General features: G+C 49.2%; 1 protein-coding gene across 1 annotated transcript in view; it reads right to left on the reverse strand.

Moving 5' to 3' along the window:
• Window positions 1-16215: 16215 nt before the first annotated feature.
• ADAMTS17 (ADAM metallopeptidase with thrombospondin type 1 motif 17) overlaps window positions 16216-26073 on the reverse strand; it is a 304068-nt gene continuing 294210 nt past the window's right edge. Inside the window, exons 24-25 of the mRNA XM_032468854.1 lie at window positions 20457-20634; window positions 16216-19238 (exon numbers count right to left, since the gene is read on the reverse strand). Coding sequence (XP_032324745.1) covers window positions 19069-19238; window positions 20457-20634 — 348 coding nt within the window. The 3' untranslated portion in view covers window positions 16216-19068. The remainder of the gene's footprint in view (window positions 19239-20456; window positions 20635-26073) is intronic.

A 26073-nucleotide genomic window follows, 5' to 3' on the forward strand; every position in this document is an offset into this window, starting at 1 on the left:
GCGGGAAGCCTTAGGTCCAGGTTGGGAGCCCTGAGGCTGCAATGCGTTTCCAGGTGCCAGCTCAGCTGTGGGCCCAGATGTGCGCCCAGGTGCGCAGGAAGCGGGGGGATAGCGCGGCAACTCAGCCTGCCCGAGCGCGCGGAGTGAAGGCGCCCGGCCGGCAGGGGGCACTGTGACGTCGCGGTGGGTCCAGCCAGGCTGTGCGCTCCTCGTTGCCTGCTTTTGCCCAAGGTCATGCAGCTTGGTGAGTGGCACAGCTTGAATCTGAGCTCTCTTGACACCAACGGTCATAGTTTTCCTACTGTCCATACCTCAGTTTCTTCGAATGCAGGCTGCGGCTTGTCACTTAAAGCGCTCAGAAGGCTCGGGGTTCTGGCACAGGCCTTCCTTGTGACAGACGCAGAAAAGCTGCCAAAAGAAGCTCCGCAGGGCTTCCCAGACCTTCTCTGCTCCTTCCCCTGGGTCTCAGTTTTAAACTGGGAACTCTTAAGAGATGTGTGCTTGGGAGAAAGCCCCTGATCTCCCAGGCCACCGATTTCTTATATGCCTCCAAGGCTCAGGCTGGTCAGAGGCTCACATGCTTGAAGGCTCCAGATTGAAGCTGGACCTGTGGAGGGACTTTAGGGTAGCAGTGCCAAACATCTGGCCCACGGGGTCTGAAGGTGCCCGCTCTGCCCAGAGCCTGGATTTAAATCTGAAATCTCTGTTGTGGTTGAGATGAGTCAGTCCTGAGCCAAGGTGACTTGTGACACTCTGATGCTCCCGTGAGGGCGAGCAGGAGACTGGGGGCAAGTAATCACACTCGGCCTGGGGATTCATCCCAGCCTCTGCCTGAGGTTCCACTACTAAGTGCCCTGGGACCAGCCAGGAGCATGTCCTTGTTTATCTGCAACTGCTGGCCTGGCTCTTTCTTTTTCTCTTCCCCTCTGTCCTTCTCCCTTTTGGTGGAGGAGGCTGCCCGCCCCCATCCTAAGCTACTGGGTCCTGGATGCCAGAGGCCAGAGAAGGTTCTGGTCTTGGCTTAGCCACTCCCTAGAGGCAAGTCACCTCACTTGGAATATAGGTTCTTCATCTTTTCACACCCTTGTCTGTTACACAGGCTGCTGTGAGTATCAGATGGTTTACCTGAGGGAGGGTGGAGGATTTGAGGACTCCCGATGGTGGGCTCTGTCTCATCTCTCTCCTGGCCCAAACTGCCAAAGCCACCATATCTGTCCGCCCACCGTCCCCCAGATGTCAACTGAATGGTGGAAAGGCAGTGCAGGAGGATGGGAAAGCTTGGGGATGAGAATTCCATCCACCATGGAGGACCCTGGGCTAGAACAAGACGGGATAGGACACTCACCCAGAAAATGCCACCTTTCAGGAGAAGAATGGCAGCAGCAGACATCCTTGTATTGTTTCTGATCTTAGGGAGAAAGCATTCAGTCTTTTACCATTAAGTGTGATGCTAGCTGTGTGTTTTCATAGATGTCCATTATCAGGTTGAGGGAGTTCCCTTCTATCCCTAGATATGGGGATGCTAAATAAAGACACCTCAAAGATGTTCAGCAGAATCTGTAAACATGTTATTTTACATGGTAAAAGGGAATTTGCAGATGTGATTAGGTTAAGTATTTTGAGATGGGGAGATTTTCCTGGATTATCTGGGTGGAACTAATGTAATCTTGAGGGTCCTTATAGAAGCAGAGTAAAAGGATCAGAGACAGAGAAGATGGTGTGATGATGGAACACTGAGGGAGAGATCTGAAGGTGCTAATCAACTTGTGTTTTTTTTTAAGCCACTAAGTTTGTGGTAATTTGTTATAGCAGCAATAGGAACTGATACAATCGCATTGGCTTATTTTTTTTTAATGTTGAACAAACCTTGCATTCCTGGGATAAATCACTTGATCACGGTGTACAATCTTTTAATATACTGTTGGAATCTGTTTGCTAGTATTTTGTTGAGGACTTTTGCATCTATATTCATAAGGAATGTGATGTCTTTCCTTGTGATGTCTTTTTCTGGTTTTGGTGCCAAGGTAATACTGACTTCATAGAATGAGTTTAGAAAAATTTCATTTTCTGTTTTTTAGAAGAGTTTGTGAAGCATTAGTGTTAAATCTTCTATCAATTAAATCCAACAAATATCTGTAGAACATTCCACCCACACCCAATATCTGCAGCTTACACGTTTCTCAAGTAATTATGGAGCACGTATGTGCATTGGAGAGACCACATATAGGCCATTAAAAAGTCTAATTACTATTGTTGAATTTTCTATGTTATATTCTGTCATTTTTGCTTCATGTATGCTGGGATGCTTGCTAGATATAATTGTCAGATCTTCTTGGTGGATTGCCCTTGTTATCATTATAAAATTCCTTCTTTGTCTCTAGTAATTTTTGTCTTAAAGTCAATTTTGTCTGATGTTAGTATAGCCACTCCAGCTCTCTTATGGTTACTTTCTGCATAGTATATCTTTTGCTGTCCCTTTACTTTCAACCTGTTTGTGTCTTCACATCTAAAATATGTATCTTGTTGGCAGCATATAGTTGGATCATTTTTTTTTCAATTCATTCTGACAATTGTTGCCTTTTAATTGAAGAGTTTAATCCATTTATATTTAATGATAGGGTAGGATTATATATTCCATTTTGCTGTTAGGGTGGGATTTATAGCAACCTAGTTTGGAATAATATTAACTTAATTTTGATAGTGTACAAAAACTTTGTTCCTATGGAGCTCAGTTTCTTCTTCCTTTCTTTGTGCTCTTAGTGTCACAAATTACACCTCTATGCACTATGCACCCACCAACACACTTAAAATTATTGTCTTATACAGTTGCCTTTTAAATTACATAGGAGGAAAAAGGAGTTACAAACAAACAAACAAAAATCTAATTACACTGTTGTTTTAGTGCAGGCTGCTATAATAAAATATTATATTCTGAGTTGCTTAAACAACATTTGTTGCTCACAGTTCTGGAGGCTGGGAAGTCCAAGATCAAGCTGCTGGGATGGTTGAGTTTTGGTGCAGGCCCTCTTTCTGGCTTGCAGATGGGCACCTTCTAGCTGTATCCTTACCTGGTGAAGTGATATCCTGTCTCTTCTTTTTAGTACAAGGGCATTAATCCCATCATGAGGGCCCCACCCTCACGACCTAAATTAACCCTAATTACCTCCCAAAGTCCTTTCTCCCAATACAATCCCATGGGGGATTGAGGCTTGACCTATGAATGCTAGAGGGATACAAACTTTCACTCCATAGTAACTGCCTTTCGTATTTACCTACGTAGTTCCCTTTATCAGTGCTCTCATTTCTTCACGTGGATTCACATTTCTCTGCCATCTGCCTCTTCTGCCTTCCTGTTCATTCCTCTTCACTGTCTGTTATCTCTTTTCCCCACAGCTTCAGGGATCCTTTTATTTCATCCCGTGGGCCTGTGAGAGTTTTACTTCCTATCTGTGCAACCCCTGACCTCTGCTGCCTTCCAAGACTGCCTTCTTTCCCTGCTCTCATCCCAAGTGCAATGTGAGGAATCTATTTCCCAAGATGTAGGAACCTGAGGGAAAACTGACTTAAAAAAATACAGGATTTTCCATCTTGTCTCTAGAAGGCTGGGGCAGGAACTTCTATCTTGTCTGTCCAACTCTAGCCAGTTGTGCATAGTTAGTAACAATTAAATGAGGCACTTGTCCCCTTATGTAGATACTGGGCTCTGGTAGGGATGCTGTAAAACACTGGGTAGACTTAGTAATGGTTTCTGGTAGAAGCAGGCCACCAGGGCTGGCCATTAACACCACATTATTCAGGGCCATTGTTAAAGAACTAATCAATTGTGAATTAGAGTTTGAGCCATGTATAACTTATTCATGGCATGGTGTCACCATTAATCATGTTCCAGAGTGCTGAGAGAAGACTAAAATGAGCTAAAAGTTGAAGGTTTAAGGTTTCTTGAAACAAAGCTCATTTAATGATATTCATGAGTGGATGACGTATTGTGGTAACCAGTCCTTGGTATTAATCCAATTCCATCGGTGATCCCAGGGGCTAGACAGCTGCCCAGATGCTGAGCGTGTTGGAAAACAGTGATTAGTATTCAGCCTGTGTCTGGGGAGAAACCATATACAGCACATCTTATATTTTCAAAGCACTAAATGGAGACCAAATGAAAAGGAGAGGTATAAGATTTCCACATAAAATTCAAAAGTTGTATTAGGCTGGAGAGAAGGGCCAGATTTCCCTGCAGTTGGGGACTTAATTCCTCAGAGCCCTGGAGGACCAGAAATTTTAGAGGGGCAAGACACAAAGCAAGCTTGGAGTTGCACACTGCTAAGGCACTTTTAAGTGCTACTGGTCAGCCACTATTATTATCACGAACAACAGTAACACTGGCCATCGTCTCTTTGGCTCTGCTGTGTACCTGGCTCTGTCTTAAGTGTTTTGTAGGCATTAACACATAAAGTTTAATTTTCAGAGCAATCTTTCATGGTAGGTTGTATTACCCCCTTTGAAGATGAGAAGACCACGCACCTTACGTACCTGGAAGAGATTCCATGGTTGGGGGTGGATTATGAAGCATCTCACTGTTGCCTCTTCACTGTTCCTGTAAATCCACTCTGTGGGCCTGATTCTTCCCTGGCTCTGGATGAAAATTTTGGCCTGTGAATTTTCTGGTCTCTCCTAGGTAATAAAAACAGTTCTCCGGTCACTTTCTCAAGTCAATTTAAGTTGCAAAATATGGTCTCACTTCAGTAATAAAAATATCTAGTTCCATTTAATAATCCAAGCTCTGAACTTACTTAGAGTTGAAATGACTCCCCCTTCTCTGGCTTGGACAGGCAACCGCTTGGGGGAGGGGCCCGTGATTAGCCTCTTTGAGCTTTCCCTACCTGGGTACTCTTCTTCTGTGGGTTTGGAGAGGAGGCAGGGGCAAGGGAGGCACACTGATGCAGCCGTGGACCATCAGCACTTTGGACTTGTCAGCAGGCACTTAAGGCTGACCTTTCTCCTGGGGCATTTCCATGCGTGGTTTGGAGATACACACCCATCACCCCATGTGGGAGACCCACTTTCCTCCACTTCAGGCTGGCTCTCCTTCTTCAGCTCCTGGGATGTTGACAGATCCCAGCTGGACACCTGTTGTGGTCCCCTCACCACACAGTCTTCTTGGCCAGGACCCCACAGCCCCTGGCCTGGCCCTCTTTCATATAAAGCCCACACATTCTGGCATGCTCTGGAAATGCAGGCTGATCTGGTGCAGCCACCTCTCTTTTGCTCTGCCATCAGAGTGGCTGGGCAGCCTGCTAGGAACTGAATTGGGTTCCCCTGCCCCATTCGTATGTTGAAGTCCTATTAGCCCCAGTATGGATTTAGGGCCTACAGGGAGGTCATTATGGTTAAATGAAGTCTTACGGTGGGGCCCTGGCCTAATAGGATTATATTATAAGACAAGGTACCAGAGCACTTGTTATCTTCCTCCTTCCGTCCATCTCTCTCCCCTTCTCTCTCTCTCCTCTCTCTCTTTCTCTTTTACAGCACACCAACAGCTCTCTTCAGAGAAATCTCCTAGTCATCAATGCTTTTAGATACATAACGTGGGTGAGGGGTTTAAGCGACAGGTAACTGATTTTGCCTCTTGGCTTGACAATTTTGGTCAGTTATGGTCTTCACAGCAACTCAAAGTTCCACTTTAATGCTATATAATAAATAGCCATGAGAAGCTAGACCTCTGTCTTGAATCCAGGTCTCGTTAAGGTGTGATCTTTTCACCACTCTATTTCACTGACCCTCGTATATGGGTGAATTCCAGACTGTCAGCTCACCAGGGCAGGGCTGTGCCTGTCATATTCACCACATTTCCCTTGACCCCGGACACACTTAGCACAGAGCCTACACTATTGCGCTGGTGATATCAGCTGGTGCAGGACCTGGCACACAACAAGGGCTGAATGAATTTTGTTAAAATTGTTGAATGGAGCTGGGCGGCCAGCTTTCCAGAGCCAGAACGAGGGACTGGGAATCACAGAAAGAGGCTGGGGCCTTCTGGAGGCTCAAGGAGGTGTTTATGAAGACAGTGTCCACGGACACAGCTTGATGTTACCACTTGACTATTTCCCACAGGCTGGGCCAAGCCCATTTCCACGGGGGTCCAGCTCACACCTCTCCCTTCTTTTTTTTCCCAGGCACATGTGAGCCATCTCCTCTCTACTTAGGGACTGTAGTCCTACCCACCCCCAAAGGGGGCAACCGTGAAACACAGACCCACACAGCTGTGAGCAGCCTGCAGTCAGTGTCTCAGCTGCCTGGAGGAAGGGCTCCCTGCCCCAGGACTAAACATCAGATGGGGCTTCAGTCCACAGTTGGGGAGATCGGCCTTGGTCCTTGGCCAAGGCAGGAGGAAAAATACTGAGAGAAGCATAGTTAGGACCAGGGTTGAGGGTCTTTGCTGCTTTTCACCCCTAAAGTGCTGTGTGACCTTGGCAAAAATCTTTACTCTCTAAACAAGCCAGGGAGTGGGAGTCTGCTGGCTAATGCTTTGCACATGTATGTTGCAAGGATTAATGAGACAGGCTCCATGAACCATATTTTGTCCTTGAGGGACAAACAGTACAAGCTATTTATTTTAGGAGCAGGGCTTAACCAATTCCCCTCGCTCAGCCCAGAAACACCCCCGGCTATCCTGGCATGGGCTCTCAGAAGCAACAAAGTCTAATTAGGTGTCCTTTTCTGCCTGGAGCCCAGCTAGCCTGCTCCACGCAGAAGACAAAATGCTGTTGATCGGGCATCCAAGGTCCCATGTCTCTGACCGCATCCACCTCTTGTCCTCATTCATTTATCCAGAAATCTTCACTGAGCCATTCATCTGCCCCAGGCCCAGTGCTGGGCCCCGGGGCGGGGGGGGGGGGGGGGGAGCAGGGAGGCAGAACTAGAAACATCTTTGCATCTCCTGGTTCAACTCCCATCACACCCACAAGACTGCAGCCCATGTTCCAGCAGCTTTCCATCCATCTCTGTTTCCCTTCATAATCTGCTCCCCTGTGCTCTCCTCTGCCTGCCAATTCCTTCCTTCTCCTTCTGAACTCTATCTGTGAGGTTTCCAACGTCCTTCATCGAGCAGGGTGAATCACTCTCACAGCTCTGTGAGAGGTAAAGACAAGAGTGCCTCCCCGGCTGGTGGGGAAAGTGGCTGCACCCACTCTGTCTGCAGAGTCATGGATGGCCTGGGTGTCTCTTCATTACTCAGAGCCAACAGGGCTTCATTTTGAGGTGGTTTCATCCCCAAATCTACCTCCAGGCCTAGACCTTGCAACCAGAATTCCTTTAAGCCTCTGGGGGCAGTTCTGGATTCTGATAAGGTAACATGCATTGTGGCTTACAGAGGTTGGAGTCCAGGGTGGGTAGACAGAAGGTGCAAAAGGCCACGAAGCTACTGCAGTGGGCTTGAAGCAAGACAGTGCCCACTGCGGGTGGGGAAGAGGGACAGATGGAATAGGGTTTAAAAGACAAAAGGTGGCAGGACTTGGGGATGTCCTGTCTATGGGCTATTTCTCAGGTTTCTGGCTTTTATATGGATGGATGGATGGATGGATGGATGGTGGGGCCACGAACATGAAGATCACTTCCGTTAGTTATGGGAGACGCTGGAGAAGAACGATGCTGAGTTTCTCACCGTGTGTTCCACAGGACACTGACAGGGGACTGAGCAGCGGTGGGGTGAATGCGGCTGCTCTCAGCCCATCAGAAATGCGACTCTTTTTCCTTCAGGCATCCTCTGTCAGGAATTACTGTTCCTTTGAGGTTATCTGTCTTTCCTCTTTGGTTGCTTCTAGGATTTCCTCTTCATCCTGGATTTCTGCCATTTTGCTATGACATGTTAAGTATGGATTTCTTTCTGTTCTGTTTACTGTTCGCAATGCCTTTTGATGTAAGGACTCCTGTCTTTCTTCAGTTTGGGGATACCCTCAGCCATGATCTCTTCAAATATGCATCTTCTGCCATTTCTTCTATTATCTCTGAAGCCCTTATGATTAGACAAAAGTTGAGAATTTTCAAGCTACTTCACTCTTTCTTAACCTCTAAAAATGCCATGAAAAATTTCCTTTGTTTCTCTGTACTGCCTTGTAGCTAAAATTCTTCAGTCCTGCCTTCCAGTTCATGAATCCTCTGTTTGATTCCTTTATCTCCAGAATTTATCCAATGTTTTGGTTTTCCATTTTCATTTTTGACTTTGCTTGTCAATTCTGAGTTTTCTTGTTGGTTGTTTCCATATCTACTTGATTTTGCTCCATGACTTCCTGTTTCTTTAAAATGTATGTTACTCTTTGATTTATCTCTTTGAATATCCTAAAATAGCCGTGTAAGAGTCTAGCTCATATCTGTAACTGGCCGTGTGTAGACAAATGTCCATCCACCTTGGTCTGGACAGAGAAAACCACCCAGGACACTTCAATACGGTCCGACCCCTCGATCTGTTTGGAAAGCCCAGGTGATGTCATTACAAAGTGACTTTTGTGATCAGTGCAATGCCAGAGGCATGGAACGCATTTGAGGGTGCATTCCAATCTTGGCTTGGCTTTGCTGTGTTAGACCCATCCAAAAGACAGCAGATCTGATTTCTCCTCGGGCAGAGGTTTGTTTATCCTGAATTCAGAGCCAACAGCCCTCTTAGTTTTGAACGGACTTAAATATTTTCCCACATTTTGGGCAGCGTCACTATTTGCCAAAAGAAGGTGCAAGGATGTATTGCTATGATTCTTCTAGGGTAGGGGGCTGTTGGTCATTCATTGCTCCCTCCGCCCTGCAAACACAACACTGTTCAATAAAAGTTTATTGACTTATGTTATAAAGTGACAGTTTAATATCTAAGTCATGATATAAATAAATTTTATATACCATAACTTACACTTTCAGATGGGTTTGGGAACCTCTGTCCTAACTGAGCGATGTGAATAAGGGATAACCCTGTTGAATTGCTCTCAGGACATTACACAGGCCACAAGAGATTGTCCCAAGTTACCCTGTGGTCACACTTCACATACATGCAATATGTGTGTGTGTGCATATCTGTCCACTAGGTATATATAGAATAAAAATGGAACATATTATAATGTTATTTGTGGGGGTATATTATATGCTTATTCTGTGAAAAGCAACATTGGCAAAAACCAATAACACATCCAACCAACTCTGTTGCAACATTGGCCACACTCTCTCTTCCCTTTACTGTATCCTGATATAATAAAACGGCATTTGGCTTCCAGTGAGGTTTCCAAATCTTTCGGTATTTGATAGGTCAACAATTATAATCGTATGTTGACTTTGCAATATACTATTTTAATGATGTGTTAATACATAGAAATCCTTGGACGGGACTTCCAGAATTGCTGTTTTATAACTATCGACTGGCATGTTAAAACTTGACCTCCGTGGTGAGAAAGCCAATAGCTGGAGATACCTCATTGGCCAAAGGGTTGCTGAATGTGTGATTGGCACACACAGAATTAAGCTGGAAGTGAGACCCCAGAGACCTCTAAAACTTCTACAGAGCAGTTTGCAAGGATCCTGGGTGAGTGGTTTGAGAGTGAATTTTTAAAGGGCACTTGGTCATCTAAAGAATCAGTGGAAATTCAGCCCCTGCAAGGGCTGGCCATTCCGTGGAGATCTATGAGTGTGTCCTCGATGGAAGCTCCTACACAGACTGTGGGTCCAAGTCAGGAGGAAAACCATCTGAAAATGGAGACAGTGGGGAAAATGTAGAAAGTGGAAAGGGAGGGAAGACAGAAGGAGAGATGGATTTAGGGAGAGTGAAAAAGAACAAATAAATACTGGCCCCAGAGGTTGACAGAAAATGAGATAGCAAGATGGAAAGCATGAATAAGAGAGAGAGAGAAGGAGAGAAAATGGAAGGAGGAGGAAGGAGGCTGTTGGAAACTGCAAGGACACTCCCATCTTCCCTGAGCCTCATTTAAGCCAAACTCCAGGTCTGTGTGCATAACTTCCGGGTGTCGGATTGCAGTAAATAAATATCAGTAACTGGGTGGGCCCCTCGGCAGTCCTGGTAGCGTGCTGATCCTTATCCTCATCGCTGTGCCAGAAAGCACTTTTGCTATGGCTCAACTGGCCTCTGTCTACCAAGGGACCGTTGGATTCACTGGGTCATTTACATCCTCCCCACCGTGGGATGAATTCCCCAGACCTGAGTATCTAGGCTTTCTCGAGGGAAATCCCAGTGTTCTATGAAATTCTAGGAGGAAAACCTCCTAATTCTTGGTCATTTTTGAATGCTAGACCGTGAAACGCTAACGCTGCTCACCATCTGAAAGGGGGTGTTTTTCTGAGAAGGGCTTCATCAGAGCCGAGGGGATGACAATTCCACTGTGCATGGGGGAGTGGTCCCTGGTCATGGGACTCCCACAGTGAGCACCCATGCCACTCTGGAACCCAGTCAGGCATGGAGATTTGTCCTGATCCATCCATAAGCCCTGGAGTCAAACTTTTATTCCAGAAACCCCAGATAATGGCGCCACAACAAGCCTTACACAGCTCCTCACCCAACCAGGGACATTCTCTGCCTCCTGAATCTGTCACTTTCCAAAAGATGACATGCAAAGGAGAGGAAATAGCTTCTAGATCACCATGGCAACCACCTGGAAACACCTGTCTCTGTTGGCAAGGGGTGGTTGACAAGGGGGAGAATTTGAAAAACAGCCAACATCTTGTTCTCATTGACTTACAGCTAGTTGTCCAAATAGTTGTATCACTTAAAGCATATGCAAAAAAAAAAAAACCATTGCATTTAGAGTGCACTTTTCTTATCCAGTACAAACATCTTCTAGTACAATCCTGAACTTATCTGAAAAGAAACAAGGTAAGTGGTAACCAGCAAAGAATAAGCACACTCACTTGAGACATGAGTGTGCTGGGCACCAGGGATCTAGCCGCACACAAGAGGGACCTGTTTTCTGCCCTGGTGGAATTCACTTTCTAGATGGGAAAACAGACAATACACAAGTCAGAGAGTTAACAAAACAGTGACGAGTTATGACAAGTACTGAGGAAAGATGGCCGTCGCACCTGGGAAGCCACCTTAGATAGAACGCCTGTCTGAGGAATAACATTTCGGCTGCAACATGAAGGAGGCAGGTAACCAGCCATGGGAGGAACTGGGAGGCCGGGTGGGAACACTGCAAGTGGACGGAAGGACACCTGCAAAGGCCCAAGGGTGGTGACGAGGGTGGAGGATGTGGACAGAAATGAAGGCTGTGGCCGATGTGTGCGGGCGAGGATGCTGGGGTGAGAGAGGAGGCCGGCAGGGCAGGATCGCACAGACAGGAGGTGAGAAAATTCCAGGGGCGAGTAGCTCATAGAGGGTTTTAAGTGGGAAATGCTGTGATTTATGTTTTTACATCTCTCTCTGACTAGGGTATAGAGAATATACTGGAAGGAGTCAGAGAAGAGGGAGGGAGAGTCGGGAAGCTTCTGCAGGGTCTGGGGGTTCAGGTCAGTGACTTAGCGCACGGGGCTGGCAGTGAGACAGGAAGAAGCTGACAGGTCAATGACATAATTTGGGGGCAGAATGGATGGTATTTGTGGCTGCATCGGACCATGGATGGAGAGCGAAACAGAGGAGACAAGGATGACTTTGAGGTTTTGATGTCAGACTCAGTGGACAGTGGTGCCATTTACTGAGATGGGGAAGATTCCGGGAGCAAAGAGTATATGAGACGGAGGAAACTGGGAATTAAATTTTGTAAAATCTGAGGCACTCGGGGATGCTGCTGTGTGCTACACTGATTCCCTTGAAGGCCCACATCCCCCCACTGCCAGCAGGGCTGTCTGAGTCACAGCTGAGCCCATCCCCAGGCCTCACCCTCAGCACAAGGGGCCTGACTCTCAAGATGACACCCCTTTCCCCAGAGTGGCTTGCAGCCCGTGATACACAAAGATCGGCCCCCTTGCCTCAATTCCAGACAACTCTGAAGGGCCATTCCAGCTCCAGACCTCCCTATAGGATCAGCTGAAGCCCTGTTACCACTGCATCTGAATTCCACATCTCGCTGTGCCCAGCCCTGCTTCTCCCACTTCCCTCACAGTGGTCCCGAGGACACCTCCCAGTGGAGCTTCTGCCTACAAATCTCCATCTCAGAGGCTGGTTCCCAATAACCCAAACTAAGACAGTTGGTGCCAGGAGAAGTTCTAGGAATTAGACCCTAAAATAGGATTTCAGAGCTGCATCACCCACCAGCTGGACACAGGGACCCCACGCGCCTGGCATCTGTACAGGGCAACAGTTAAAACTTTTCACTGGTGGTGCAGTGTTGCAACCATTTGAAAGATACAGGGAAACAGAAATGATAAGGTAGAGAAATTCAGTGGCTGTCGCTAAGTATTACTGATGTGCTGGAGAAAGACAATAAAAATGCTGAGAATGATCAATCATTCATCAACTGAACTACTGCATACAGGATCCAAGTTGACATTGCTGCTGGGGGAGCAGAGAGTTATCACAGCCCTTTTAGAGGGAACGGGGGTGGGGTTCACAGAACACATGGAGTCCTGGTTCAGGTTTGGTTCATAGCGGGCCCAGGGGGTCCCTGAGGTCGCCCAGTGATCATTTCCCCTGTCCCTGAATGTATACTTGGAATGGATGAGCCTGGTCCTCGGCCTGTGGGATAAAGAACTATTATAGTGGGAGATAATGTACTGTGAAACTGCCTCCCTCTCCCCAGGCAAGACAGTAAGTCGACAACAGTATTGTAACCAGTGAGAATGGCACATTTTAGTGAAATGCTTGAAGACCTAAAGAATTCAGGGGTGTCTGTCTCCATCACATCCCCATGTAAGTCATCAGTCTGGCCCCTCCAGAATTTAGACTGGTCCTGTCACACAACAGTGGACTGCCATGGTCTTAACCAAGCAGTAGCCACAAATGAACAGCTGTGCCAGATGGGGTACCTTTGCAGCAGATTAACAAGGTTCAGAGACAAGATACATGACGATTGAGCTGGGGAAGTCATTCTTTTCCATTCCTTTAGAAAGGAGACCCAGAGCAGGTCACACTCATGTGTGACAGACAGCAGTACCCATTCATGTTCAGTCTTCCCCAGGGTTTATCTTCTCTCTCCCACTCTTGTTATAATGTAGCCCCAAAGGGCCTGGACTGTCCAGACCCTCCACAGAATCCGCACTGACCCACTCTATCCACATCAAGTTAATCAGACCAGGCGAGAAGAAAAGGCCTTACTACAGTATCTGTACTCTAGAGGGTAGATGAGCCCCATGAAGATTCAAGGAAACGCTGCATCAGTGAAGTTTTCAGGAGTCCAGTCGTCTGGGGCAGGTCAGGACATTCTCTCTAAAGGGAAGGACACTTTATTGAATCTCGTTTCTCTTACCAGTAAGAGTGAATTACACCAAGCAGCAAGCTTCTTTGGGGTTTGGAAGCAGATCTGGGAGAATTACTGCCAGGCAGCAGGGCTGAGCCTAATGGAACTGGCCACGCACATTGGGCTGGACTTTAGACCTGCTCTGGACAGTGACTGAGACAAGCTTCCCCTCCTTTTTAAGTTTAATTTTAATTGTTTTTAAATTGAAGTACAGTCAGTTTACAGTGTGTCAGTTTCTGGAGTGTCTGCAGTGGTGCTGCCATGCCGTCCCACCATCTTCTCTTGGGTATTGGAGATTGGGTGGAGATAATGCCTCTTTTGAGTTCAGTGGCTTCCAGTTGAAGAGAGACTGCTCAGTCAAGAAGCTGTACCTGAGGATCGGTGCGGGAGGAAGCCCGTCTGCACCAGCACCTGGGTAGATGATGCAGTCCTAGACTTTGAGCCCAAACGTGATACTGAAATAGGGCATGACTTAGGGAGAGGAGTGGGAGAGGTGAGTATATTTTGCACATGGGGGGAGTGGTGTGACCCTTCCCCCAAACGGCCACAACAGTATTTCCCATCTCATCTGCTCTTCTAGAACCTTTCCATGCTCCCAGCAAGAGGTGGACTTTTTGTCCCCTCCCTTTGAACTTGAGTGGGCTTTGTGACTTTCTTAACTATCAGAGGATGGTGGAAGTGATGCTGTGTAACTTTTGAGTTGTTATATGAGGTTGACACAACTCTCACGAGTGTCCCCATCTCTCTCTCTCAGGGTGTTTGCTGCTGAAATTCTGCCATGATACTTCAGGGCCACCAAGCAGCCCATTGGTAAGGCCACTTGTGGGAGTTCTGGTCGACAGTTCTAGCTGACATTCTTAAAGCTGGCACTGGCTGCCAGATTTGCGAGTGTGTGAGTTTTCTGATAATCCCAGCCTCTACTTGTCCTTGGAGCCACTCTGGGTGATGCCACATGAGCAGAGATGAGCTAGCCCCACTGAATCTGAGATCTGAAACAACCCTGAAGAGCCATCCCAGCCCCAGAGTTTCCCATGGGATTGACTGTGCATGTGCAGAAGTCATCTATGAATATGGATGTCAGGAGAGAGGTTGGGGCTGAGGAGGTTAATGTGGGAGACAACAGAATGTACATAGTTTTAAAAACCTTAAGTCTGGGTGACATGACCTAGGGAGAAAGTACAGAGGGAGAAGGGGGTGTAGGACTGAGCTCTAGTGCACTCTGTTACCTAGAGAGCTGGCAGAGAAAGGGAATAAGGGAAGAGGAGGAGAAGAAGGAGACCATGGTCTCTAAGCTGGGAGAAGAGGACCTCCCAAAGGAGAGGGCTGCTGAAGGATGGAGAATTGGACACTAAGATGTCTATGCAATTTGATACAATGCAAGGTCACTGGAAATCCGTCAAGAACAGTATTCGTGCAGTCCAGGGGGCAAAAGCCAGGGGAGGAGTCTGGAGAGTTCATGAAAGTTTGGAGGTGGAGACAGAACATAGAGGACCAATGGGGGAATAATTTAATGTATGAGGGCTGACCTTCCATGAGGACCAAGCCACTTGTCAGACAGAGAAGGACACAGATGCAGGTTGATTTCTGTCTAGAAGTAGAACCATAAGAGCTTTTGTCAAAACCCTTTGCAGAGTGAGAGCGCCACTGTAAAGGATTCCAACCCCAGCCCTTCTAGCCTGAGTCCAGAAGGTCAATCAACAAACCCACAGAGGAAGCCCTGACCTTTTCCTTCTCAGAGTTCCTGCTCCGACTCTCTGTTGTCCGGGACTCCAGACTCGTCTGCGGGGCTGTGGGCTCCAGAGCAGGTCTTTTGTTCATTTGTGTTCTCAGTGGTTCCAGGAAGTATTGGCTCCTAATAAAAGCTCACTCACCAACTCACCACTTGCTGATTGCTTGCTTGTCAATTTCATCTAACCAACTGGAATCCAGGCAGCTTATAAAGAAACTACATAGCATCAGGGCTGTTAGACGTTAACCCACTAGAGAGATCAGAATTCTCAGAGAAAGGAGAGGGTTCGAATGGGTCCCTGAGGCAGGTGGCTGGTGGCTCTTGGGAATTAACACAAGCTACAGGTTTCCTGGCAACTGGGGGCAGTGAGGGGGGGGCGCGGTGTGGGCAGCTGGTTGTCAGTTAAACAAATGGTCTTTATTTCGTGAAATTCCTGGGTGTTGTTTCAACATTAGAAGGAGGCTCTCTGTCTCATGAAGCCCCAAGTCCTTGGGTGGGCAGCTCTTCCTCCTTGATACCAGGAGGAGACAGAAACCCCCCAGCACAGGAGCTGTGACATCCCTGCTCCATGTCAGGCCCAGATGGGATCCAAATGGCTGCGGTGGTCGGTCCCTGTTAGGATGGTGTTGTGCCCTTGTTTGGTCACCAACCTGGGAGGTCAGAAGGGCCAGGATTCTGGCTCACACCTGCAGGAGAAGGGAAGCTGTTGGGCTGTTGGCAGGGTTGGGGTGGGGGCTAAGGGTTGAAGAGGCAAAGGTTGTAGGAAGCAGGTACCCACTGTGGCATGAGAGGGGGCCCCTGTTTCAGACACAGACTCCCAGCACAGCTGTCAGACCTTCATGTCCCCACCCAGGGTTTTGCAAAACACAGAGATGAGGCCCAGGACTGCATGATTAGTTAGCGCTCACTTGGGGAGATGCAGCCACCCGCCAGAACTGCATTTACCAGCGACCTCTGACACCGTCCACAGCTGTGGTCGGCAGGCTGCACAGCTCACTGCAGCCAAGTCCCAGGCAAGCAGTGTGACCACCGCAGGAGGAAAGGACACAGCCTCTCTCTGTCAGACTTTGAGGACTGGCTTTTGTCTTTCACTTCACAGACAGCTTAACATTGTCATGGAAAAACATTTTATTAAACATATTCAACTCACTTCCAATGAAATGATTCATTTTTCATTTACAGTGGTGTCCAATGTTTGTCTTCTGTTCTTTTTTTTTTTTTTCCTTTCAAACCAGCACCAAAAAGTAAAACAAAAATACCATGGGTACAGTACGTAATGTAAGGTAACTAATGGAAAATATATACATTTGACTCTGAAGTGAAGAAAAGAGAACAAAACAATGATCTTACTGCCATTGAAGATCTTTCCCTGTTTTCTGATAATATCAAGTCGTGGTCAACTGAGAGGGTTTCATTTGCACCAATGAGAATAGCACCATGAGACCGCGAGACTCTGTAGTTAGTAACACAATTTGTGCAACCAAAAAGGTACAGTACTCGAGTGACAGTACAGGGTATTGTGAACCATAAAGGACCATCACGGTTGTAATGACAGGGTTTCACTGTCTTCCGTACAAAGTGGAGCAAGAGAGCCATGATGCCTTCACCGACATCAATCGTTGCTTGTGCCGTGAACAGAAGGTGGGCTGGTGAGTTTCAGAACAACAGTGCCAGCATGAGCTAAAAGCGCTCAGAAAGACCCGAACTTGGGGGAACCCAAGGGATGTTTAACAAGAACTGAAATCAGTCATTTGCATTCTGAGGGTGTGAGGCCCTTGCCAGGGGCGTCCAGTTGATACAGTCAAGGTGGCCAGCGGGGAGACGCAGAGGCAGCAGGGAAAGTGCCCGCCTCTGGGCACACACACGTGCCTGCCCTGCCTGGGTGGGCCCGTGGTTCCCATGCAGACCAGCGAGCAAGGCCACGCTGGCTTCCTTAGCGGGCTGCGTGGCTCCGCCCCTCAGCCCCGGAGGCTGATGGCTAGCTTTCTGTCCATCTGTGGTAAAGGACAGCCCATTTGGGGCTGGGGGATAACTTGAGCCTTAGCTCTCCAAGAGACTGAAGGGGCTTTGGGGACTCTCCTGGTGGCCAAGTCAGAGCAAGGGAGGCCCTGGGCAGCCACCTCTGGAGGTTACCCTGCAGGTGGGCCGCCCCATCCTGGCGCTTGCCGGGATCTTTCCACAGAGCACCCACGGCGCCTTCTCAACACTTCTTACGGATTCAAGGAGAACTGAACGATTTCTCTGCTCCACCACCACTTCCCTGCCTCGAGGGCAGTCAAAATCAAAAACCAAAACGCAGCCCACCAGACAGGCTTGAGGTGGCAGAGAGGTTTTTTGTTTCCTTTCTGATTTAAGCTGACGCTAAAGTTGTGACATCAAAAACACAAACACAGATACGTACACACAGCACCAATAAACCAAGAAGCACGTGGAGATGATCCCATGGAGATGAGCCTAAGTGAGATCCCCTCTGAAATAAGGGAGGCGAGGGTGGGCTTCTCACCGTAAAGTCTTTGAACACGAGCACCCATCAAACGCCGGCTGAGTCGGGCAGCAAACCAGACCTCCTGGCATGTCGGGTTCCCTCCTCCCAGCTCCCCAGCGGGCAGGGTCCTACCATCTTCTGTGCTTTCACAGAGGTCACCCTGGTCATCTCCCCTGGGCTCCAGAGGGGACACAGCTCTGTTTTCAGGGGTGAGGGGACTGGAGGAGCAAAGACCTTCTTCATGCTTTTCTGAACGTCATTCTTGCCTCGAGAAGATGGGTCAATGATGACAACACATTGACAAGCACTGTGAGGTCTGAGCCACGGGAAGGCTCGGCGGGCAGGCAGCGATCCTGGCCAGGGGGCACCCCCCCCCCCAACCATGCACCAGGCTGAGCAGCCCCTGCGGGAAACCCGCCCTGTGCCGGGGCGAAGCAGCCAGGCCTGAGCTTGAGTCCTAAAGAGGTTCTAAAAAGCGTCAACTTCAGGTAGACGACAAAGGTCAATGGGAAGCCATCTGTAAGGTGCAAAGCTTTATGAAGCACTGGCGAGAGCAGAGGTCCCCAGAAGCAGAGGGGGAGCTCCCTACACCCCAGAGCCCTGAGCCCATCTCTATGCCTGGAAGCAATCCCCAGGCCACAATGAGTACGTGCCTCATGTCACAGCACCTTGAAGGAAGGCTTTTCTGCTTCCCTGTGTGGGGGACAGCAGAGATCTGAAAATTAGACGCCTCCCCAAACCCAAACCCTTCCAGAATATTCTCCCCCAACATGGGTGGTACGCAGAACCACATAGGCCCCAGGATCCCCGTTGGTTTACACAGACTCAGACTCTCAGGGGCGAGGCTCCCAAGGAAAGGCCCAGGATCTACAGAGTGGGCTCTCCGCCACAGGCGGAGGGGACAAGGGCTGGTTCCTGTGGCGTCGAGGGGGATCCGGAAGCCTGGCCCTCTTCGGAGAAGCCTTTGGCAGAGGCTCGCTGACATCTGTCCTTCCATCCAGGGCATCACTGGCTTTCAGAATAAAGCCTGTTTTAAAGTAAAGCGTCTCATTTTTTTGGATAATCCCCCCCTCCCATGGTACATCAAGCACTGGGAATTCCAACGTCAAAGGAAAGCCAAGACCCAGGCACGCAGTGACGTCCCTCTCGACCGTCTGTCGGAGGTGTTCCCTTTGAGGTGCATGGGACCTTAGAAATTACAATTATGTTGTGCCTCATGCCTCTTTTTTCCTTACCATTGAAAGCCATCCAGTGGCTGTTAACAATATATTAAGTATAAAAGCACTAAGCAAATGTCAAGTCCACTCTCAAGTTCTATGCAATCGGATTCTTGGGACAGCCTCCTGGGTGAGCGGTGGTGAGCTGGTGGGGGGTCCCGGCCGTGGGAACTGGTGTGCTCTCGGGTGGGAGGGCTTTCAACTCGCCGTGTCGTCGGGGCTCAGACCTCGCATCGGCGCGTCGTGGGACCACGGGGCCACGTGTCATGAGCTCGGTGGCGGTGGCGGCGGCTGGCGCATCTTGTTCGCATAGAAGTCCCTGCATGTCTGGCAGCAGCGCTGGTACCACCGCATGTCCTGGCAGAGGTTCTTTTCTCGGATGACCCTGCAATACACTGTCCACTGGTCCCGGGTGCATTTGTAGGTCAGAGCAGCTAAGGGGATAGCGGAGAGAGAAAGCCATGGGGTTATGGGTGGCACGGGGACTTCACGGTCCACACACAAGGGGCCTGTGGTCTGACACACTCTGGGCTGCACTCACTCATGCATACACTGGAGCCTTGAACAGAATAGGGGAGTCCTGCCCCCTGCCAGGGCCACTGTGGATGCGGCTTTCCTCTAGAAGGGACACACCCCAGCTCCAACCTGACCACTTGGCAGAGTTTGGTGGCCTGGCTGTCTCCTCAGGGCAAGGGCCCTGCCCATCCTGCTTCTGAGTTAAGAGTTAAGTGGCGCTTACTGTTACTTTATGGTGGAAGATGCCATCTGTTGGCATTTATAAAACAAGATGCCACGGAGCAGGGCACAGCAAAGGGCTCCCCAAAGCACAAGCTTACAGCACAAACAAGTGGCCTGAGTCCCCCTCGAGATCTTGGTCGTGCAGAGAGAAGGTCCTGCCTGAGGGAGGTCTTTGGAGGATGCCAAGGAGGCCTGTGCATTCCAAGAGCCTGGGGTGCAACTCTGGGAGCTCAAAGACTCCACCAGGTAAGCTGCTTAGAAACCCCCTTCATGGGGGTGGCATTCCAGCATTACGGAAAGGGGCTGTGGGTGGGAAAATGTTCCCTGGAGATTTCTACTTGGAAAAGCAGAAACTCTGTTTAGTGGAATCATCAGATCAGTGTTAAACATTCTTCTTCCTGTGCCACTGCCAACCAGGGATGTGGCCTTGCAAAGGGCCAGATTTGGAGCACTCAGGCCAAACTGCTCACACAAAAGCTCCCTGCTGCATTCAAGACGTCAGCCTCTCAAAACCTCTGTTTTCTTCTCGAGCATTAGCTTAAGGAACATTCCATGCATGCATCACCAAGATTTCATGAATGACACCCCCAGATCCTTCATTTCCCGAAGCAAGCACCTCCCTTTGCTTCCTTCATGCATTTGAAGAACATTCTCCCACGTTCCCCATTTGTTGCCAGACGGGCTCAAGTGTTTGAGACTACGCTTAACAAACACCTTTTTCAAGCCAAGGAATGAAATTCCATCCCTGAAACCTCTGATCTTCCACGGAACTTACAAATGTTGGCCTCTCCAGAACTCAAACAAGGCCCAAGGAGGGGGCGTTCTGGCTCACAGAACTTGTTCCACCAGCGGGGACTCACTGGCCAGGGGATGCGACCCACCCCCAGGAGCTGGAGGCCAGCAGAGTCACTCACCGAGGCGAGGGGAGGTGATGGTGTTCACGTTGATCTTGTCATTGCAGACTTCCTGGTGACACTGTCTGTAGGCTGCTGGCTTTGAGAGGGCAGGACACTCGTTGCCATGGCGCCCGGTGACCTTGTGCATGCACTGCACCACCCGGGACTGCAGGCCCTTCCCACAGGTCGAGGAGCACTGCCGGAGACAGGGACAGCCTGAGCTGGGGGCCTAACTCAGGCCGAGGGGCTCTGACGATGGCCTGACAAAGCAGCCGCCCTGGGTCTGGCCCCTGCATAACAGTCCTAAGGACTTGAAATCATCGCAGGACAAGAGGGCTTGGCTGTACACCAGCCGCCTGATGGAAGACTGTTTCAAGGTGTCATGGACTGCACATTTGTATTTCCCCGACATTAACATGTTGAAGTTCTCACCCCTAATGGGATGGTATTTGGAGATGGGTCCTTTGGGAGGTCACTGGGTTTATATGAAGTCATGAGGGTAGTGCCCCACAATGAGATTAGTGTCCTTACAAGAAGAAAAAGAGAGAACAGAGCTCTTTCCACCACATGAGGGCACATGAGAAGGCAGCTGGCCGGGAAGTGGTCCATCGCTAAGAACCAATTATGCCAGCACCTTGACCTTGGACTTCTCAGCCTCCAGAACTATGAGAAATCAATGTCTTGTTGTTCAAGCCACCCAGCCTGCGGCATTTTATTACAGCAGTCCACGCTGACTTAGACAAGACAACTTCTGAAATACTAATTTACTCTGGTTGCGTTTCACTTCCCACCCTCTCACCCCTGTTCCAAGCAGAGAGCCAGCTGGGCTCTGAAATTCTCCAGACAGTGAGCAGGGTGGCTTGCCGGCACCCAGGAGGGACCGGACCTGATGACCACGATGTCGCCAGTACTTTGTGCCACTCCTGGGCCTTTGCCCAGCCCTGAGTGTGGGGTGGAGAGGAGCCCGATAATGATCGGGTTGAATTTCCAGGAGCCTGGAAGGTGGGGGCTCAGAATTAAGGGAAGTTAGAGAAAATGAAGCAGCACAACCTTTCTCGCATAAAGGACTCGTGGACTAAAACTGTAGCTAAGAGTTTTAACTCAGCCACCAAATCCCTAGTTACTGGCATTTCTGACATTTGCAAACCTGGGTTTGCTCAAATCAAGCCAACAGAGTTCAGCAGATCACCCCATGCTCCCAACAGGTGCCTGGTAAGAATTTACTGTGTGTTCTGTCCCCTTCCCGTTCCTCTTTGCGCTCTTTAAAGTGCTGACAGGGCACCTGCCAGGCTCCAGCTCCCGCTCCCGGCCCTGCGCACCAGCTCCTTGGCCCTTGTTTGCGTTCCCCGGAGCCCTTGGAACTGTCTCTCTGTTAAGTTGGTCTCCTCCCAGCCAGAGAGCCAGGTCCACCTGTCTACTCTCTCCACCTGGGGTCCCCCAGCATGCACACAACCCGTGATTTACGGGGTTCTGAGCACACTGTGCACAACTTCAATAAAGCAAAGACTACAGGTGCAGCCGTCCAGCTGGAGAGAGGGGAGGGGGCCTGGCCTCTGAATGCCACAGGCAAGGAGGACGCCAGGTGCTGTCTGGATCACGTTTCCCTATTGTCCCCTCTTGGGTCTGCCCATGGCCTGTGCTGCAGGAAGTGCCTTCCCTGGGGGCATATGAGGGGTCACCTTGCACAGGCTCGGCGGGAGACCGTGGTGTTACCATCTGTGCCCAAGTGGGCACCGTCTGTGTTCCCAAAGCGGCTTTGGCACCCCCCCCCCAGTGAATTCCTCTGCTTTCTAGTCTAAGAAGCAGGATTACATTTGTTTGTTTATTTGTTTGTTCGTTTTGTTTTCACTTTAGGAGGAGAAAGGGGCTCAGAGAACATGGTACTCTGATAGGACCCAGTCTTTTCAAATCACAAAAGAGATAGGAAAAACCACAAATGGCTCCCTGGTGGGCCCTGGTATGTGCAAACCAGAACAGGCTCTCCCAGACAGGCAAGGTCTGCCCCCGGGCCTCTGCATTGTGCCTCACTCCCTATCCCATCTTCTGGATAAATCCGGCCAGGGCTGCTCACAGCCTTGAGAATCCCTCATATACTCATGATTTCTGCCTGGAGGGCATCTCTGAGGGAGCTGGCTGCAGCATGGGATTACTTGTCGCTTTTAAAGATTCTGATGTCCCAGACCAGTCAGTCAGTATCACTGGGCATCAGTGTTTTTCAGAGCTCTCCGGGTGACTGCAACAGGCAGCCAGAGCTGAGAACTGACTTGCCCTGAACTTCTTCCTTGTGTCCTGTGTAGAGTGTGACAAGCTCTCTTTTCTTGCCGTGAAGTAGTGGAGCATTTGTATACAAACCTGTGTGATTGAGCAGGAACAGACATCCCCCCGCTGCCCTGACGGCTGAGTTTATATACAGGTGACAGGTTGCTCAAATATAAAGGGGTGAAGGCTTCCACTCAAAATTATTCTTGGAAAAGAGTCAGTTGCCTTGAATATAAGTAATAATAAAATCTCTCACAGTACAGGGGCAGGGGGAAGGGGTGCCTTCGATTATTTGTAGCAAGATCACCGGGGGTTTGAAAAAAAAAAGGAGGCAAAGAAATTTAATTGTCTTCTTCTAGTAGTAGGACTTCATAATCATAAATGGGGGAGGCTGGTGCAGGAAATGTTTAAAGATCACTTGAAAAGCAATCTGGTGAGTGGTTGTACCCAGAGATGGGAAGTCCACATCAGCAGGATGAGTGAAGGAAAAGGCCCAGGGTCCTAATGCAGTGCCAGTCCTGCCAACGCAGAGCAAAGTCTTGTCTATGCAAAGTGACACCAATGCAGAGCGAGGTCATGCCAACGCAGGGCAGGGTCACACCAACACAGAGTAGGGTCATGTCAACACAGAACAAGGTCATGCCAGTTCGGAGCAAAGTCACGCCAACGCAGAGCAAAGGTATGGCACAGCTTGTAAGGTAATTTCCAACGAGAACAGCACATACAGATTCAAAAAAGGTGGCAAGCCAGTGGACCTGGATGCCAGTGCCCTGGCACACTGGCAAACGGAACAGCGGACTCAGAAAGTGGAATGAGTGATGACGAAGACAGACCCTGCAAATATCAGGCTGCACTTTATAAAACTGCTTCTATTCAACCATTTTTGAGTCCACATAAATGGCAATTTCATCAGGCTCCACTTTATAATACACTAAAGACAGAAAATAGCAATATTTCTAAATTAAAGCATAATGTGTAACTTTAAATAGGAATGTATAACTACACGAATAAGTTACATATTTTAATTAGTCATCTGACCAGTCCACCTACACCATTAAAGACATTTGTACCCAAATTGGTTGTACAAGTTTTTAAAAGCCCTGCTCCCTGGGAAAGTGCGCACTTGGGGCCTTTTTCCTGTGACTATTGGGCACTTAGCAAGGCCCACCTGGGGAAGAAGGGCCACGTGTGCTGCTCTAGCCACCAGCAGCCCGTCTCTTCAGATCCTGACTGGGTCTGCTGGTGCCACCTGCTGTGAGGGACACACCAGCAGGGAGAGCGAGGTGTCCTCCCAGTTCCCCCTGGAGAAAGGGTGCATCCAGGGCCAGGCAGGTGGTGGTGGGGTTTCTAGGTCCCTGGGAAACTGCACAGGCCAACAGAGAAGGACCCGGGACTATGGCCATCCTGTGCCCAGGGCCACCCCCACCCCATCTCACCCGCAATACACACACACACACACACACACACACACACACACACACACACACACACAGTCTGCAGAGCCTGCCAGCGGGGCGGTCTGCCTGGCTGAGTCGCTTCCCGCCCAGGAACACCAGGATGGGTTTCAATGTCTTTTTGTCAATTGCTTCTGTGAACATCAGGGCAAGGGCTCAATCCTATGGATCTACTAAAACCAAATGCAAAATTGACAAGGTCTCTGGTGGTAAAGGATCAATGACCATTGTAAGACTCAAGAGTCTAGGGGTGACCCTGAAGACTAACCTCTCCTCTGAAAGTTCTCAGTCTTGTTTCACATGTGGTGGGGCTGGGGAGGGGTGGGGTGGCATTCATGACACCTCCAGCCCACGCGGGCGACATGCTTGTTCTTTCCGCGGGCTCCCCTGCCAGATTCTACAACAGTGTGGAACATTCCGTAACAATCCTGAGGCTGACCTTGGCCCGAGCTTGATGGTCACCAGTGTGTTGCCCAAGGTCACAGTGTTACTGAGCGGCAGAGGGGACACAGGACCCCAGCTGCCCCATCCCAGGGACTGAATTCCATCTTCCTGTATGACTCACAGGTTGCACTGGATGGAGCTTTTATGGGAGCCCGGGAATCAGGAAACCAGGTCATTGCTTAGCTCCACCATTTCTTCATTATCCTTCCTAGCTCGGGCCACTGGTTTTTAATTTTCCAGTCTGCAAAAAGAATGGCCCCATGAGATCACAGAGGGGATCTCCAAAGTTCTTCCACAGAGACTCAAGATCTGTTCTCATGGCTTTCCAACACTTCTGCAAGGGAGGGCCAGGCCAGGAGAGAGGCTGGGGCTAACCCTTAGTCGTGGTGGGGGCACTCTGAGATCCTATAGACTCTGTCCATCACAGGGATTTGATTCTGGGATTAGGTTTTGCTAAATTTTAGCTGGAGTCCCAGGGGCTGCTGTTCACAGGGCTCTGGGCTGTGAATGGCTTGTGCTCACTTGGAAGGACTTTTGGGAACATCAGGTGTTGGCTGAGTCACCTGGGAACTGGGTCTGAGCCAGCCCTACAGAGGCTGCTTCAGAGCATTAGGTGAGGAAACAAACAGGTGACAGAGTGGCAGGTGCAGAAACCATCCCATCCTTGTTCAGTACCCACCTGTGTGTGTGTGTGTGTGTGCGCGCGCGCACACCTATATAAAAGTTTGGAAGACAAACCATTGAAAAAATTTACCAGGCTATCATCTGGTTCATGGGACTAGTTTTTCTCTTCTGTGTCTTCCCAAATAAGACAGTGTGAACAAAAAATATTGCCTGCCATATCAGTAATCAAAGGATGCTGTGGCCATCAGCCATCAGCCATCAGCCAGTACTACAGACCCTGATAGTGACCGGAGGGAACTCAGGATGCAGACAAGCAGGCAGCCTGGCCTCTGCTACCACCCCCAGCTGTGCCCACCTTTGAGAGAGGGAACTCAGGATGGGAAGGAACAGAACACTGGCCCTAGAGAGCTAAGTGCATCTCAAAGGAATGAATTCAATGAGCCCAGACTTTTGCATCTTCCCATACATAGAAAAGCACTAAATTCCTGAACTTGAGATGTCTGGTTTTCTTGAATTAATGGTAATCTTTTCATGTTCCGACTACCCAGTCTTCGTGGCAAAACCTCCTATATATCCTGGCTCCTCCCCTGCCTCTTCGGAGCATCCCTCAGAGTGCTGAGAGACGGCGTCTCCGGCTTCAGTCCTCAGAAGTGTCCGCCAAACAAAACATAGCTCTCCACTTTTAGGTTGTGCTTTTTTTTTTTCAGTCAACAATAGAATTACCTATGTGATTAAAAATAGAAGTGAAGAATTCCGCCAACGGCCTGTTGGGGCAGCTGCCACCGTCCATGCCTGCTGTGGATCATTTGATCCGAGGTGATGCTCGGCTTGCACCTGGCTGAAACTCCATGTGT

The sequence above is a fragment of the Camelus ferus genome, chromosome 27 (assembly GCF_009834535.1).
Source record: "Camelus ferus isolate YT-003-E chromosome 27, BCGSAC_Cfer_1.0, whole genome shotgun sequence".
Lineage (NCBI taxonomy): Eukaryota > Metazoa > Chordata > Mammalia > Artiodactyla > Camelidae > Camelus > Camelus ferus.